This window comes from Hippocampus comes, unplaced genomic scaffold (genome assembly GCF_001891065.2).
Source record: "Hippocampus comes isolate QL1 unplaced genomic scaffold, H_comes_QL1_v1.1 scaffold6, whole genome shotgun sequence".
Taxonomy (NCBI): domain Eukaryota; kingdom Metazoa; phylum Chordata; class Actinopteri; order Syngnathiformes; family Syngnathidae; genus Hippocampus; species Hippocampus comes.
Genome location: NW_017805833.1, coordinates 216,124 through 233,239, shown reverse-complemented (window position 1 = coordinate 233,239; position 17,116 = coordinate 216,124). Strand labels below are relative to the sequence as shown.

Below are 17,116 nucleotides of genomic sequence, written 5' to 3'. Positions count from 1 at the left end.
TTTGCACATGCAGGAGTTTAATACAATATATTTTAACGTTCATTGTTTAAATTATAAAAATGATTAAATACATTTCCACCGCAAGATTAGTTATTAAGAGACGTTTTCCCCAAGCAATGTAATCATTTATTTTAAAATTGGTGCAAAAATTTCACTGTCGGCGAAGCGTCTTGTGCCTTTTGTATTTTTGACACATCGCACTCTCCGTAGATCCGGAAGTCGTGTTTCACAACCATCCCTGCTCCCCGTGTGACATTCACCGGTTTGCTTGGGGAGTTGAGGAAAGGCACGAGACCGACCACCTAAACTCTTACCAAGATGACACTTCTTCATACGGCCCTGTGTTTGACGAAACGGCATGCACTTGCTTCAAGAGGCGTCACTCTCAAGAAGGTAACAAATTAGCGAATGGCGGGACTTGGCGTCAGCCGCTATGTAATGGGATTCCATCATGGAAGGGTTGAATGTCCCCCGTGTCATTGCTCCAGGTACTCGTCGACAGCTGCCGATCGTGCTCGTCCGGTGTTGTCCCCAACGAGAGGATCCGCAACATCGGCATCTCCGCGCATATCGACTCGGGGAAGACCACCCTGACCGAACGCGTGCTGTACTACACGGGGAGAATAGCGGAGATCCACGAGGTGTGCAACGCATCCGTTGAAGTGATTGCAATTTGAGTGCTGATAAAGTTACGGTTTACGTATTCACCGTGTGTCTGTGGTACCTCAGGTAAAGGGGAAAGATGGCGTTGGGGCCACCATGGACTCCATGGAGCTGGAGAGACAGAGGGGCATCACCATCCAGTCAGCTGCTACCTACACTATGTGGAAGGACCACAATATCAACATCATTGATACACCAGGTACATAAGCTTTTCAGATGGAGGGTAGAAGAAAGGAAAACAGATGGGTGGGCTTGAAGAAATGTGGCTCTAGGCACTGCCAGAAAACAATGCAAGTGTCTCAAAATGACCCCGACAAGTCTATCGTTTGTTGTTCAGGTCACGTGGACTTCACCATTGAAGTGGAACGAGCGCTGCGTGTGCTTGATGGTGCCGTGTTGGTCCTGTGCGCCGTGGGCGGAGTGCAGTGTCAGACAATGACGGTGAACCGGCAGATGAAGCGCTACAGCGTGCCCTTCCTCACCTTTATCAACAAGCTGGACCGCCTGGGCGCCAACCCCGGCAGAGCCCTGCAGCAGCTGAGGTGACTTATGTCACAACACGTGCAATCCAACTTGGATTTTGATTAACATTTTGCAATTGTCTGCAGGACCAAACTGAATCACAACGCCGCCTTTGTGAACATCCCCATGGGCCTGGAGGGCAACATGAAAGGCATTATCGACCTTGTAGAGGAGAGAAGCATGTATTTCGAAGGACCTTTTGGGTAAAAAAAAAAAAAAAGCTTTTTTGCTTCATTATTTGCAAGAAGTCGGTCTAATCTAAATAATAAAAGACAGCAGTATGTCTGAGTGATTAAAAAAAAAGAAACATTTGCCATCAAATGATCTCGAAAAGATGACCGTATTTATTTTTATTGTAAACATGATCAACATTATCAACAGCATTCATGTGAGAAATGTTTAGCAACTCTCTTAAACTAAGACTTTACCAGCTTTCTATGGTAACTGCATAGCGAAAGTAATTGCACACACCAAGAGCTGTAAATATCTCGGTAAACAATAAAGTTTGAGGAAAAAAAAGAAATATTAACAAGATAAAATGATACCACCCTTTTTTTCAGTGCCGTAACACTATGTCAAAATCTCCATATTTGCAGGCAAGTCATCCGCTACGATGACATCCCGGCGGATTACCGCGCGGAGGCTGCGGACCGCAGACAGGAGCTGGTGGAATGTGTCGCCAATGCTGATGAAGTCTTGGGAGAGATGTTCCTGGAGGAAAAGGTTCCGACCAACGAGGATTTGAAGGTTGGTTATGTCTGTCGTGCGTGTTGTGTGGGGAAGAAGGTGAGCTTGAGTCCAGCAAAAACGAGTTATTGCTAAATGCTAAGCCTGCTAATAGCAGTGCAAGTATCCACATCGTGGAACTAATAAGGGTTATCTTTTTATCTTATCCGTATTTAGGCATGTCTAGACAGTAAGGGTGTGGTACAGCACTTCAAGATACTGCACATAAGTATGCACTACAATTACACTATTTGTTAGGCATGCATGTATCTTATATATTTAGGGGATTTTTGTTTACATTATTTTAAATTATCATTCATAATAGCAAAGAATGTATTTGATTTAATAATTAATACAGTACAGATACATTTATATTGAGTACACACACACATACACAAACCAATAAATTCTTAAAAAACACTGCTAAATATTCTATATACGTTTCAATATACTAGTGCAGTACATTTCCATGATAAAAGGACATGGGAAAACAAAATATTGGGTTGGGTTTGGGGGAGGAATCTACAAATATGCGAATCCGCAGGCACCGGGGTATGCAGGGGTCAACTGTATCTGGATTCTATTGCAATATATTAGATGGGTAAATATGACAATGTAATTCACACTCTCACTTGACACTGCATCTTCAGCCGCCAACATGGACTTATCTGATTACGTGCAGGTCAGAAAGACTTGTATCGTTTTTATTGATTATCACACAATCGCTCATTGTGATCTTATTCTTGCAGGTGGGTCAATATTATAACATTGTAATTCCAACTCCTAGTCAACACTGTTTCCCCATCTAATGTTAACATAACTTACTAAATATCACTCTCTTTAGAAAATGTGAATATGATTTTTTTTTCTGATGTTACTATTTGCCAGGCTGCCCTGCGGAGGGCCACAGTGCAGCGTCTCTTTACGCCAGTGTTAGTAGGCTCCGCTTTGAAGAACAAAGGTGTTCAGCCGTTGCTGGATGCCATACTTGATTTCCTGCCCAACCCCACCGAGGTCAAAAACTACGCCATCCTCAACGATGAGTAAGCGTGGACTCGTCTGTATGACCGGCAGCCATTGCTGCATATTTTCTGACGATCCAATTTTCGACAACGTAGAGATTCAAATGAGAGCTCAAAGATCCAAATGGACCCGACACGGGATTCCGCAAAGCCCTTTGTCAGTCTGGCCTTTAAACTGGAGGTGAGCCCTTGATTTCCACGTCCATACGCTCACCACATACCGTCTCTCTGACACTGTTGTTTGTTTGTCTGTCTGCCTGTCTGTCTCTCCGCGAGCAGGCAGGTCGTTTTGGTCAGTTGACATACATGCGGGTGTATCAGGGTTGCCTGAAGAAGGCCGAGTACATCTACAACACACGCACCAGTAAGAGGGTGCGTGTGCAGAGGCTGGTGCGCTTGCATGCCGACCAGATGGAGGTAAGAGCCATTCATTATTGGGCGACGTTTCCATGTTGCCAGTGTCACCTCAACTTTACTAAAGATTCAGTTTCACCAAACCCCAAAACGTACAAGAAGCGCTAGCTTCATGGTAGCAGTTAAGTCAAAATGTCATAGAAAGGCTAACATAAACAAGCATTGATATTGCAGTCGTTATAAATCTTCAAACAATGGATATTTGAACACAACTGGTGCAAGCTACAGAAATTGTCCCATATGATTGGGTAATGATCATTCCCGCTTTGCTTGAACAATAAATCTCATCTTTTCTCTCTGCGTACTGTAAAATTCTCCAGGATGTAGATGAGGTGTATGCGGGTGACATCTGCGCTCTGTTTGGCATCGACTGTGCAAGCGGAGACACGTTCACGTCCAAAACCAGCGAACACCTCTCCATGGTGAGTACCCCATACATATTGTCAATACAGTGAACTCCGCTTATCGCCTGGAAGATGTTCCTGACCCACATACATTAGGTGAAAGTCAAAAAACAGAATAAATACATAATTCTGATAGTAGTTTGACCCCTCCCACACAGTTGTGAAAACACACTTAATAAAAGTTTAAAAAATATCCATATATACTGTGCATATTTTAGTGTCTGTGTACATGCATATACTTTAAGTGGCATTCTAAACTCCTTTGAGCTCCTTCATGAGTGTGCTCATTACGTTTATGCATTTTACTGTTCTCCCGCGACCGTGGTTGTCCTTTGCCACATGCAACGGCATTACAGTCAGCAAGCACACTGTTAAAATTAATAAAGGTCACTTAAAAAAAACTGCATTATAGCAAGGTATGAGCAATGAACCGTGTTATAGCAGTGGAACGCACTATTGTTAGATTTTGAATAAGATTTGTTACGTTCTCACCGACAGGAATCGATTCACATCCCAGATCCTGTCATTTCTATGTCCATGAAACCAACCAACAAGGTAGATTGAATACATTCAAGTGACCACGCTACACGGAATGATCTCTTAACACAGTTGTCTTTTGGAGCAGAACGACCTGGATAAATTCTCGAAAGGCATTAACCGCTTCACCCGGGAAGATCCGACCTTCCGGGTTCACTTCGACACTGAAAACAAAGAGACCATCATCTCGGGCATGGGCGAACTGCATCTCGAGATCTACTCCCAGGTACAGTTCACTCAAGACTGTAAGTAATTGACACCCCTCTAAAAGGTGTATCATTGCCTATAGAATTGCATTTAGACTTGCCTTAAGACAGCGGTCCCCAATACGTCGATCGCAATCGACCGGTAGCTCGTGTGTATGGAGTTCCTTGTCACAATGATGCCACAAGATGGCGTCACAGCACTTTTTTCTTTTTCTTTTTGTTTTTTTTAGTTGAACAGGAAGTCGGCCATTTTGGTTTGAGGCAACCATTTCTAAGGACTTGTACATTGACAAACTCCTGCGCTACAATCAGAAGCAGATACCCTCAACCAGTGTTTCCCAACCTTTACTAAGCTGATGCACTTATTTGACATGAAAAAATAAAACAAAATACGTCATTGCACCCCATCAAATTGATCTTACATGGCTGGGAATCAGTGTCCAAAACAAATGGGTGACGTATGGAGAATGCCTTCTGTTGGAAAAATGCGTGCCTTTGAACTTACAAATGTATTCATGTTAGTGATAACCTCATAAAATATTTTGGATTTAGTGCAAGGATAAGAAAGTAGACCTTGTTCCTCTGTCTCTGACATTGTGTTATCACGTTGAGACAAGGCAAGATGACTGTGGTGGGTGCGGCGGCAATTGTATGAGGGAGATAACTGCCTGTTGACACGGTGGTTGGTTGGGTCTTGGTCTGTCCCTTGTCTACTAAAGCGTTAAAATGTTTCTCTTGACAGCCTCAAAATTCGACAGTCGTTTTAAGGAGTCGACATGACAAAGGGGCGCGCAAGGGTCCATTCATCACTGCTTGCAGCTTTAGTTTTCACATGGATTTTAATTTCTGTTTTTCCCGTGTGGAAGGAGGGAAGAGTTTTAAATCTGTCTTGGTTTTTGTCCTTCCAGAGGATGGAGAGAGAGTATAACTGCCCCTGTGTGATGGGAAAACCCAAAGTGGCTTTCAGAGAGACCATCACTGCTGCCGTGCCGTAAGTGCTGAGCCCCAACAGACACAGACACAGACACACACACACACACACACACACACACACACACACACACACACACACACAAATCGGCAAATAGGAGGCAACAAAGTGTTTTTGGATTGATTTTTTTTTTTTTTTAATATGTACTGTATTTGTTAACGTTGCTTAGTACTCCCAGCCTCACTCCATTACTCAAGTTGGAGGATTAACGTGCCTTTTACAAGAGTGTAGTTTTTAGGTTAGTTACAGAGTATTCTCGCTTCTCCATCTTCAGGACTTTAACTCCCTCTGAAGGAGACCAGGTGACCAGCATCTTCCACGCAATTATCTCCTGTAACAGCAGTAAATAAAACCACTTTAAGTACCTATTTAAATACAAATATTCCGCACATTCTGATGTAGCTTGCCTTTACAGAGACAATAATGCTGAAGTGCAGTGATACTATAGTCTGCAGTAGTGTAGAAGTGCACTGCATCATAATGTGCTGTTTCTAATTTTTGGGCACATAAAATGAACATACTCTATTTACTACCACAACCAAAATAATAAACGACAATACCTCTCTGACAGTGTCAATTAAAAAAAAAAAAGCATTGTGATCTTTGTCAAGGCACAATATGGCTCATGAGTGAAGGGGGCGGGGGTGGAACAAGTCGTCGTCTGACTGATTTTGCTTTGTAAAGGTCACCATTAATATTAAAATGCCCATTGCTAGTATATTTATTTTGGATGGATTCATTTCCAGTGAGTCTTGGACTCCACCAAGGCTGCCTTTGTCATAACCTTTATGGACAGAATTTCTAAGCGCAGCAGAGGCATTGACGGGGTCCGGTTTGGTGGCCGCAGGATTGCATCTCTGCTTTTTGCAGATTATGTGGTGATGTTGGCTTCTCCAAGCCGGGATCTCCAACTCTCACTGGAGCATTTGTAAACATCCTTGGCCACTATTTGCAGAAATAGTATTATAAGGCGAGAGTACCTGTGACACCATTTCATGCAGCAATACGTCATATTCAAACTTCAGTGGGTCGTCATTACTTGCCTGCAGGACACAATAGAATATAGTTGTTTAGTCAAACTAGTGCATTTTTAGGTGCTTCGTTCAGCCAAGTGAATAGCCTACCAGCTGCGTGATGTTGGCTACTTGAGCCATGTTGTACAAAGTGTCTTCAGTGGATTCGCTGAGCATGACAAAGCTGGACGCTACGGCGCCAAGGTGCCAGAAAGGAATGTGCTCAGGCTCAATGTGACCGTTACTGTCTGAGGATGATGGGGATAAAAAAACAGTACATCTTCTGGTTCATACGCTCTGTTACATTTGGCAACTCGCTACACATTTACAGTATTAGTATCGCATTTTTGTTTTTACTTGTACATGACAGCATGTTTGTGAGGAGGAGTGATTCTCAAAGTGTGGTGTTAGCAGTAGTTACATTGAATTAGTCATGTTAAATATACGTTATAGGAATAAAACCTACATTTTTTAAATTTTTTTTGCTGCTGTTTTAATGTTGGTCATAAGGTACTTTCAAGGCGTATTTTTTTTTTTTTTACAATAGAAAGTGTTTTATTTCTGAAAGCCGTATTGATCGATGAAATAAAGATAACTTGAGAGAAATGTAGTACCTTAGCCAGTATTCAGTGATGCATAATATGTAACTTGTGCTATTATTTACTGTATCTTATGTTATGGAACAGGCCATATATTTTTCAAAATTCTTTACATTCACAAAGAATTACTTGACAAGCTTGGACTTTTTTCCTCTTCAACCATACTTTGTATTTATAGTAACATGAGTAATTTACTTCAAACCTCTGCTAAGTCTCGCTTTACCAGGACCAAGGCCTACTATGCGATAAGCGAAAATTTGACAACGCTCCCAAAATAGGTCAATAATTGCTCATATGAGCCACATGATGGCAGCAGAGCACTGAAAACAGAGAGGATCATAAAGCATCAACACCATGCTTCCATCATGAGCACAGCTATGTACGCATGTTCAATAAATACAAGTATTCAGTAGTTAAATTAACAAACCAACTTCACCTGAGGCTCAATAGCTAAAATAACAAACGCATACGGGCACAAACTGACATGACTTCACACAAACGATTATGTATTTTGTTTTTCACCCATTTTTTTTTTTTTTTTTTTTTAGATTGCAAATAAGGGGTCACATACCGGGTAGGTTTTGTGCGAATAGCAGGCTGTGGTTCCTTTTGTATTGCTGGTATAATAAGGTCTCTTCTTGAAGGCTCACGTTGTTGTTCAAGAGGTCATCGTGTGATGAAACATGGACCTGCAGTGGAGGGTGGTCCTCCTTGCGAGGGAATATAACCTCCGCCTCGCAGTTTGCTGTGGTCTGTGGTAGAATGGACAAGCGTGTGGACAGGATATAAGGCGTAATAGAGTGAAATAGGGGGAAGATCTATCAAACTTGCTTGCAACTGAGCCAAATATTATATTCTTATGAGGTAAAATGTTATTGTATCTGAACAAAATTGTAACACAACAGAGGTTCTCGTTAAATTGTAATATTACAAGGCTAACATAGTATTTCTCAGCTCTTTATTCGCCCGACCCCTTTGGCCCTTCCCACAGGTGGTGAGCCTATGGGAAGATGTGAATAGTTGTTCTATCCTAAGTAAATAGTTTTGATCACATGAGAATAAAGTTACAATCCAAGGAAAATACTTATTTTCATGAAAATCGTCCCAATATTAGAAGAGAAAATTTTTTCTTACCAGGAAACCAAATACCGTATTAATTTCAAAAATATTAAAACAATATATGTTAAAATATTATTAGTTTTACAAAATGAGTTATAAGGGAAAGGTAAAATATTGCCAGAAAAGTCATCATTTCATTAAAAAATATATTTATTGTTTTCAAAATATATATTTATCTGTTTCCATTTGTTTTTAACCCTCTACCGTTAAGCGTCTTTGAGTATCTGCCGCTTTGTTTAAAAAAAAAAAAGATTATAAAACTAATATTTCATGTTAATGAAGTAATACTATTACGAGCATATGTAAGGCTCGCCACACATCGAACGATGAGGCTGAAAGTGACTGAATTAGGCACTTGCGAAGAAATTACAGCCAGCGACACAGACCCACACACTAGGCAACTGACTCTCACACAAACACTGTTAAAAACCATGTCTTACTTTCTTAACCATCTCCTGCACAGAGAGCTCTAGCTGATATTTTCTCCCAGAGCCAGGCACATCCTAGAAGGAAAAACATTCATCAGTTTAGGCCACACACACACACACACACAAGCTTATGACTTTTAGACTAACTTGCCTCTGCATAGGCCCGAAAGACCTTCTGCAGTCCAAAGACTTTGTATGGTGAGCCGTGTAGGGTATTCAGGTAATGCTGGACCACCTTGGCTGCCCTCTGAGCAGGGTAGTGATTCGGGTTGAGCTCTCCGGTCTCCATCACCTCCTCTCTTGCCTCCTCGACTACAACCACTGCAGTTGGCTACACCAAGAAAGCAGGGAAAGGTTGAGTCCAAAGGGTGTACGGAGGCTCCTTGGACTTTGCGTATTGCAGGTGTAAACAGGGCGGGGCTAGTTTGTCTTTTGATAAGGTGGATTGGATGGAAAAAAAAAACAAAACAAAACAAAACCAGAGAGGGTATGACCTCTAGTACAAACAAGTTAGCCCTAAATAATCTTGCACAATTCTGACCTAACTTAAGAAAAGTTAGTTTAATGCGCTTCTTGCCTGAGTCGTCTGTTGTTGTTCAGTCAGCGGTCCTCATGAAAGTAGAAGACTTGCGTCTTACTTCCTGTTTGACCAGCGAACCACCTTCATTTAAAGAGACAGTGCTCTTGTATCTTTTGTTGGTGCCGTTTGTGTGATCTTACGTTGCAAGGCAGATAGCGCAAACCTCCATCCCAGCTCGCTCATAGGCCAGCGGAAATGTTGAAATGAAATTTTGCAAATTTGATTGCAGCATCTGCATTAAATATATGAATTTTGAAAATACTGAAAGATGGACGCTTTGATCAAAATAATCACAGCAGACAACCACATTCACAAGAATAAAAATATAGTACAAGTAACAACCACATTTGCAGATTTGTGAGTGACTGTGTGTGTGTGTGTGTGTGTGTGTGTGTGTGTGTGTGTGTGTGTGTGTGTGTGTGTGTGTGTGTAGGGGGGGCTACCACCATTATTAGTTATAATGGAGATTTTTTTTCTTTGATCTAATCCCCATTTTATTAGGGTTAACAGCTCTAGAGTAATAAACTTTTCTTTTTGCGTAAGCCTCACCTATGAAACCAAAACATGAATGTATAATAAACCTTTTTTTTTTATTGTTGTAACACAGATTAATTTATTCCTTGTTTTTGTTAAAAGATACATGGAAAGGGGATCTTGAAAAAAAAGTCAGATATTAAATGATTTTAAGGGGGGAGGGGGCAATGAGATTATTTTTCAAATTTGGTCAGTCCTTTTTTTAGGTCATTGCAAATTCCCTAAATTGTCACTTGCTCCACTCTGTAGGTTTGACTTCACTCACAAGAAGCAGAGTGGAGGTTCTGGTCAGTATGGAAAAGTTATCGGTGTCCTTGAACCTCTGGAGCCGGAACATTACACCAAGCTGGAGTTTGAAGACCTGACTGTGGGAACTAACGTTCCAAAGCAGCTTGTGCCGGCCGTAGAAAAGGTTTGCGCTAGCTTCTTTAGCTTCACTAGTCCCGTTGTCATTCTCCCTCGTTTAAATCCCTCACATCATACTGCAGGGCTTCAGGGAGGCCTGCGAGAAGGGACCCCTAAGTGGCCACAAGATCTCCGGAGTGCGATTCCTTCTGGAGGATGGAGCGCATCACATGGTGGATTCCAATGAAATCTCTTTTATCCGGGCAGGGGAGGGCGCTCTAAAACAAGGTGAAGGTGATTTTCATCCCGATCGAAAGTAGCGTCCCATTCATTCCATCCATGTCGTTCTCCACAGCTATGGAGAAGGCCAACAGCACCATCTTGGAACCTATCATGTCGGTGGAAATCGTGGCGCCTCAGGAATTTCAAGGCGTGGTGATTGCAGGGGTGAACCGCCGCCACGGCGTTATTACCGGCCAAGATGGAGCTGAAGGATTCTTCACACTGTACGCTGATGTGAGTCGAAGCTCTTCACAAAGCACGGGAACACTCATTGTACTCAGTGCCGTCATCTTATTGGATTTAACTGATTGTGTTTGCTTCTGACAGATTCCACTAAACGACATGTTTGGCTATGCCACAGAGCTACGCTCTTGCACTGAAGTAAGAAAACTTGTCTTGCGTAAACCCTGTCTGCCTTACTTGCACAACGGCAACCATGAAGAAAAAAACTGAATGACATAGTATGAATTCAGTGGTGCAGACAAATCGTTGCAGTCCTGTGAAAATGAGATGTCGATTTTTATCATTTTTAAATTTAAAATTTACGTTAATGGGAAGGTCCACGATTCAGCCATGTTTGTCATAGAGGCGACAACGATATGTTCTTTGTCCTCTGCAAAGAACGACTACCGGTAATGTTACTGCACCTTACTGAGGAGTTTGGACAGGCTTTATGTCTGTATTATGCTGCCCCTGGGTGGCCTAGGTGCACACACCAGAAGGAGCAGCACAATGTCCATTAAATTGTAGCAAAAATGTGGCAAGAACTGCTTCATTCTTGACATTTTAATGAATGCTGTTATTACTATATATTTTTATAAAGGACAATGTTAAGAGTGCTCTTTGCCTTATTGCAAAATGCAAAATCTTTGCTTTTGAGAGGGAAGGCTGGAACAGATTAACGGCATTTCCATTCATTTCAATGGGGAAAGATGATTTGACTAAGCTTTTTGAGTTACAAGCGTGGCACAAACAAATTCAACTCTTATCTCAAGGCACTATTTATACTTAAAAGATAACTAACCATCCAATCCAATGTATTTATGAATCACATTTCGAAACGCCAGAGTTGACCAAAGTGCTGTACATCAATGGATAGGTAAAATAAAGTACAAATAGCATCAAACAAATAAATGCAGGACATACAATAAAACAAGATAGAACAAAATAAGATTAAAATTAATGAATAAAATCACACACGACCAACGTTCATACAGGGTCAGTATTTAAATGTAAGAAGGGTGTTTGTGTTGCTCCCCCCCCCCCCCCCCCCAAAAAAAAATCAGGTCATTGCGAGGGAATGCAAAGTTTTATTTTATGGGAGCTTCCATGAATGCCAAAATTGGTGTGGCCATGACCTAAAAGATAATGCTGATTTGTCTTAACATAATGTCTCTGTTTGTCTGTGTGTCGCAATAAGGGCAAGGGCGAGTACACAATGGACTACAGCAGATATCAGCCGTGTCTACCAAGCACACAGGAAGAACTCATCCACAAGTACTTGGAGGCTACGGGCCAGTTGCCTACTAAGAAGAAATGGAAGAGCTGATTCCTCATCACGGTCGAGCTTTAAAATTCAATCACGTGGACTCAAACTTTTACACTGTCGATTTTGTAAGTGGACCCATCTCCCACCTAGTCTGAGGAAACTTAATTTATTATTAGAATCTTGATATGTACATCATGAACAGCCTTCAATCCTTCCTTGGGCAAACAAGCATATGAATATTCATTGGAAAAAGCGAAGAATTAGAAAAATATTCAAATCAATTTCTTTTTAGTGATTTAATTACTATATAAAATATATTATGTTACATTGTGTAGTTGTGCTCATACGTTTACATTCCCTGTGAGAATTTTTAAGATATGTACCATTCTTAAACTAAAACTTGAGTGATTTTAATTTTAAGGGGATTTTTTTTTTTTTTTTTGCACAATCACTAAAAACAAAACAAAACACAGCAATGAAGAAAATATTGAGATGGTTCCCGTTCAAATGAGAATCAGTTACCAACAGAGGTTAAACAAATGAAGAAATAAAATGAAATATTTTCCCCCAAATTGACAATATTTCACAAATTCTTTCAGGGTGGATAAACTTACGAAAACAACTGCATAATATTAAGTATTGAAATGAGTGCCCTATGAAGGATTTAGAAGAAAAAATGCTGAATATTTATACTGTTTTGGCCAATGTTTTTGTATTATGTACAGAATGGATTCAATAACGTGATGACTGCTACAAATACATAGTCTGTAAAAACTGAATGCGTCCATTTTTCAAAAAATATATTTTTAAATACCACATTCACCCTTATGATCATTAATTTGTTGTGAAGCATGATAGAGTCCCTCTCACCTTCTCAGAATTCTCTGATGCAGCGTTAGGCGGGACGGTCACAATGGGGCTCCCAGTTGTGACCCCGCTGAGTCCAACCACGGCCAAGAGCACCCCCAAAATCATGGTGTGCTCAGGTCCACCGCAGATGCTGGAGAAAAAGCACAAATGCAGGCAAACGGGAATGAGTGACCTCCTGTCTAGAGTGCTGCTTTATAATGAAGGAGGTGGGAAGGGGAAATGGTGGGGGAGAGGATGTCTAGATTCCTGACTTGCGGAAACTGCTTATTGTTGTACTTTCTCCAAATCCAATAACACGGCTCTGGTTTATCAGGTTTTGTCCTTAACATGTCAGCCAGTGGCTTCGCCAGATTAGTTAAACAGCAATCATAAACAATATTGTCTTCACAATTGATGAAACTGTGGTTCTTGTTATTTTTTCCCCCCTTTTTTTCTTTAATTTGTTTGTGAGCTGTCATTCGGGCATTTTTTTGTTTGTTTTTTATTTTTGCTATAGATGGCAAGCGTAAACTTGAGATCTAACTCAACACCACAGTCGCAGCCATTTGGTAGCTAGTGAAACATTCTTCAAAAAAGAGGTTTCAGACTGTTTAATGCCACTTACAGTTAATTAACATGTCCTGTCAAACTAACCATGAAGCAATGAGAATGACACATTACACACAACCAAACAACTTGGTCTTCAAACAACTTGGTCTTCATAAACCCCCTGCTGATTTAAGGCTAACACAATGGAAAACACCACTAACAAGCTAACTCTTAGCATCAACAGTCAGGTGTTACATCTCTTTGGACAACAGGCATTTCAGCGCAAACTGGAGCAAGACAGGTAGCCAGGCATTACCACAATTCTCACAGGCATTTATTCTTTGTCCTCTGTAAAAAAAAATGACCAGTATTACAGCAAATCTCCTTTTTTACTAGACATCATAACTAGTCAAAAGGACTAGATTTGATCAGTATCGGTAACTGAAGTTGTGACTCAATTTCAGTGACAGTTACCTACGTCACTTCGCCTTAGAAGTTGATTTAAGATATCTGAAATGGGACATCTATGTGATGTAAATTAAAGATATCTTTAACTGGAACTGTGACTAGTCAAAATCAATTTGTAGATACACATGTACATACTGTACACACATATCGGCTGACACTTGGAGATAGCTACTATGTTGTCGCAGGCAACCAACTGAAAATCACGTAGTACATATCTGCCAATAACCTCAAGATATCTGTAATGAAACATGGATGACAGTGACGTCATTTGTCCCAGGCGAAGTGATAATGGTGCAGAGGAATAATGTAGTTAGATATCTCAAATCTTTTTCACAAAATCGAATAACAGATTTCTGCAACACATATCCAGTCTTGCAGGCTTACTGTATGATAGTAGAGTACTGGTTAAAATGAATCACATTTCCATAACCAACATCAGTGCACGGTGGTAAGTACACAAAATTCAAGTTGACTTGACAACAGTGCAGGGAAATACAGTACACATCAAGACCACACACACTTATATAAACAGGCAGGATACACACGTCACACACCCAGGCACACACACTTGGACCCAATTTGCTAAACACGCTGACATTGCAATATGAAGACATCTAAGGCCAAAGAAGTCGGTCAACAGGGAAGTGGCCTCGGATGGAAAGTCTGTTGATAGTCTTGAGTTTGCACAATTCTAGGAAGGATTGAAGCGCGTGTGTTCTTTGTTTTTTATTCTTAAAAGTTTCCAGCAATTCTCTTTATAATTGATGTTGCCTCTGTCTTTTTAAAGAGGTGGGCAAAATTGAACCAAAACATCTATTCCTGGAATGGAGAATGATTCAATTTGTCACCATCATAACAATTTAACTGAATGGACTAGCGGTGTTTCAAATAACATTTGAACGTGCCTATTCGAGTATAAAGCCAAGTTAACCACTGTATGATGAAACTAAAATCAATTGAAACCACTCACCAGTTGAAGACACCTGACAGGCACGTAAGCCACAAAAAGCGAAAATCCATCAAGGCCCGGGGGCCCCAAATAAGGGTCCATAATTGCCTATTGATGCAACAATATAGCAGCTAAGCTCTAATATGGAGACTGCTCTTCCATTTTTATTGATTTATTTCCTGTGGTCTGGAACAAAACAAAGAATAATCAGCAAGTATCATCAACATACAACTAGCATGTGCACAATTATGAAACCATGTCACATTAACGACTGTATTCAGTAGTTTTTTTAGTCAATACAAACAAACGGTATGAAGTCATTGAAGTAACGTTTTGGCATTCACACACAATAAATCGTATTAGAGAATACAGGCTAATTGGAACGGCAACAGAAACTACACCAGCTTTTAGTAGCTGCATCAGGAAAGAAGTAAAACATACTCTTCGTTCACTGTAGCAAGATTATTATAAGTAACGAAACCAAACAAAATAACTACAACTAAAATTTTAAAAGCTTTTTCGTTAAAGTCATAAAATTAAAACGAAAATGCTTTTTTAAAAACGAAAACTACCTGAAATTACATTTATAGACCCAAGCAAAACGACCGGTAATTGCAGCAAAAATGCTTTTGTCAATGTCATAAATGGGCTTTCGTGGGTCATTTTAAATGTATTTATTTTGGCATTGCTGTACGGACGTACAGGAAGTAGAACATCAATCAATCATTTGAAAAAAATAACAATAAAAAATAACACACACACACACACACTCTAAAAATATTTAAAACTAATTGAATTCAAATACAATTCAAAACAAATGAAAAACTAACTATAATTAAAAATCCGAAACTATTATAACCCTATTTAACGCCTTCAATGAATTAAAACAAACAAAAAAAAAACACCAAACTTCCACCAGAGAGCGCCAAAATTCCTTTAGACCTTTTTAACCAATAGCCGAGGACAGGTTAAATAAAAGAACATTGTACGACATATGATTGGACAAGGGATATAAACTCAATTTAAGACAGAGCACAAAAGTCACCAAGCTTCCTCCTCCTCTTCTTCACGTGTAGGGCTTCACATCCGCCTGCTTTGGCCTCATGCCTTTGCTGTTTGTTATCATCATGATGTACAAGTGTCTTGCCTGGCGGGAGGTTATCGATGAGCTCGTAGAGCGTGAAGATGCAGAAACAGATCTCGTCGTAGGCAGTCCTGGCGCCGCACTCCAGCAGGCAGGCGAAGGCCACGGCGGGAGGAGAGCCGTACGACGGGGGCAGCTCCACGTACGCCAAGTCGGAGTAGGCGCACGGACCCTCGTAGATCACCCAGGGCCCGCGCCAGCTGTCGGGGTCGCGGGGGTAAAGACTCAGGAAGACACCTAGGTCCTTCCGTGCGCTGGTCCATGTTGGGTGGGAGTATACCACCCATGTAGGGGAGAGGAAATCTGGCGAGGTTGTTTTTTGTGATGGGACGAGAGAGGTCAAATTATGTCTGGAGGACTGGGTGAGTTGCCGTAAGCGTAGATCAAGATGTAAATGTAGCGGAGCCGGGAAGCCCACCACGCTACCGTGACAACCATTCCGAGGCTCCACCAACCGCTGCACCAGCTGACCCTCCTGGAAGGTGGCCCCGTCATCCAGACTCAGGGCCTGAACCCTGAAGCCCAGCCTGCTGCGCGCATTGCAGTACAAGAAGTTGGTCCCGTCCTCCTCATCCACCGACACCACCTGGCACTCCACGGTCTCGGGGCCCGGGACGGTCTCCCCGAAACACCAGGTTCGCCCATGGGTGTCGCTGTGGAAGCAGAAGGAGCGCGGGGACGTCTGGCACAGCTTTCCGAAGCACTGCTTGCACTCGATGTGGTAGGCGTAGGCGGGGACGAGGAGGCGACCGGACTTGAGCTGGATGCCATGGCCTGGGCCTAGCGCAAAGGTGGCCCATTCTAGAAAATGGAGCCAAAGAAGGAGCATGTAAAAAAAAAAAAAAAAGACTGTAAAGGGGAAGTGTGGCTTGGTTTTCATAAGTGGATTCGAAAATGCATGGACTTTTATGATAGTTACTTATTATTTTGTTTTAACTTGTTTTTTGAAATTCACTTCCTTTAAATTGCTTTTAGAGGACGTTTTTTAGTTTTATTAGTTCTTAGTTTGTTCAAAAATGCTTCATTTTAGTTTTGTTTTAGTATGAGTTTTACTTTTTATATGGTGTATTTGTTTCGTGTGAAGTTTTTCTCTATCGTTGTTTTTTTATTTTGTTTTAACTTTAGATAGATAGAATAATCTTTTGGCACTCACAAACAATAATATCCATCCATTAACCGAGCCACTTATCCTCAGAGGGCAATTGTTTAAAAAATATATTATATATTACAATAATATTGTACAATATAATTATATATTGTTTAAAATACATATATATATATTT

The 17,116-nt window shown here is 41.0% G+C and overlaps 3 protein-coding genes across 5 annotated transcripts in view; 1 reads left to right on the top strand and 2 right to left on the bottom strand.

The window, feature by feature from the left end:
• Positions 1-211: 211 nt before the first annotated feature.
• gfm1 (G elongation factor, mitochondrial 1) lies at positions 212-12,689 on the top strand. Of its 2 annotated transcripts, none has more exons than XM_019887700.1 (18): positions 212-393; positions 489-641; positions 730-862; positions 1,001-1,205; positions 1,272-1,388; positions 1,782-1,932; positions 2,800-2,954; positions 3,045-3,114; positions 3,213-3,350; positions 3,668-3,769; positions 4,250-4,306; positions 4,377-4,514; positions 5,403-5,485; positions 10,008-10,170; positions 10,247-10,391; positions 10,459-10,619; positions 10,713-10,766; positions 11,806-12,689. In XM_019887700.1, exons 1-18 carry the CDS (start codon positions 319-321, stop codon positions 11,932-11,934), a joined length of 2,229 nt encoding a protein of 742 aa, XP_019743259.1. In that variant the 5' UTR covers positions 212-318; the 3' UTR covers positions 11,935-12,689. The 2 variants fall into 2 exon arrangements, with proteins under 2 accessions (XP_019743259.1, XP_019743258.1); XM_019887699.1 differs by having other exon boundaries at positions 3,030-3,114.
• On the bottom strand, positions 5,597-13,100 carry lxn (latexin). 2 transcript variants are annotated; one of them, XM_019887702.1, is made up of 7 exons: positions 12,745-13,100; positions 8,796-8,975; positions 8,657-8,719; positions 7,669-7,849; positions 6,610-6,746; positions 6,466-6,528; positions 5,597-5,816 (listed from the first exon to the last, which is right to left on the bottom strand). In XM_019887702.1, the coding sequence occupies exons 1-7, from the start codon at positions 12,847-12,849 to the stop codon at positions 5,703-5,705; spliced, it is 843 nt and encodes a 280-aa protein (XP_019743261.1). In that variant the 5' UTR covers positions 12,850-13,100; the 3' UTR covers positions 5,597-5,702. The 2 variants fall into 2 exon arrangements, with proteins under 2 accessions (XP_019743261.1, XP_019743262.1); XM_019887703.1 differs by lacking the exon at positions 12,745-13,100 and adding an exon at positions 9,222-9,323.
• A 2,518-nt stretch (positions 13,101-15,618) lies between these two features.
• The window catches only part of neu4 (sialidase 4), a 2,991-nt gene continuing 1,493 nt past the window's right edge, over positions 15,619-17,116 (bottom strand). Inside the window, exon 3 of the mRNA XM_019887581.1 lies at positions 15,619-16,634. Coding sequence (XP_019743140.1) covers positions 15,712-16,634 — 923 coding nt within the window. The 3' untranslated portion in view covers positions 15,619-15,711. The remainder of the gene's footprint in view (positions 16,635-17,116) is intronic.

Bases quoted from the DNA above. Each gene is read 5' to 3' on its own strand.
- gfm1 (XM_019887699.1), top strand. From the start codon at position 319: ATGACACTTCTTCATACGGCCCTGTGTTTGACGAAACGGCATGCACTT. The intron at 394-488 runs GTAACAAATTAG...TCATTGCTCCAG, and splicing joins GAGGCGTCACTCTCAAGAAG to GTACTCGTCGACAGCTGCCG. The intron at 642-729 runs GTGTGCAACGCA...GTGGTACCTCAG, and splicing joins GAATAGCGGAGATCCACGAG to GTAAAGGGGAAAGATGGCGT.
- lxn (XM_019887702.1), bottom strand. From the start codon at position 12,849: ATGATTTTGGGGGTGCTCTTGGCCGTGGTTGGACTCAGCGGGGTCACA. The intron at 8,976-12,744 runs GTGAGAGGGACT...TTCTTGGTGTAG, and splicing joins CATCAGAGAATTCTGAGAAG to CCAACTGCAGTGGTTGTAGT. The intron at 6,529-6,609 runs GTAGGCTATTCA...TGTGTCCTGCAG, and splicing joins TAGCCAACATCACGCAGCTG to GCAAGTAATGACGACCCACT.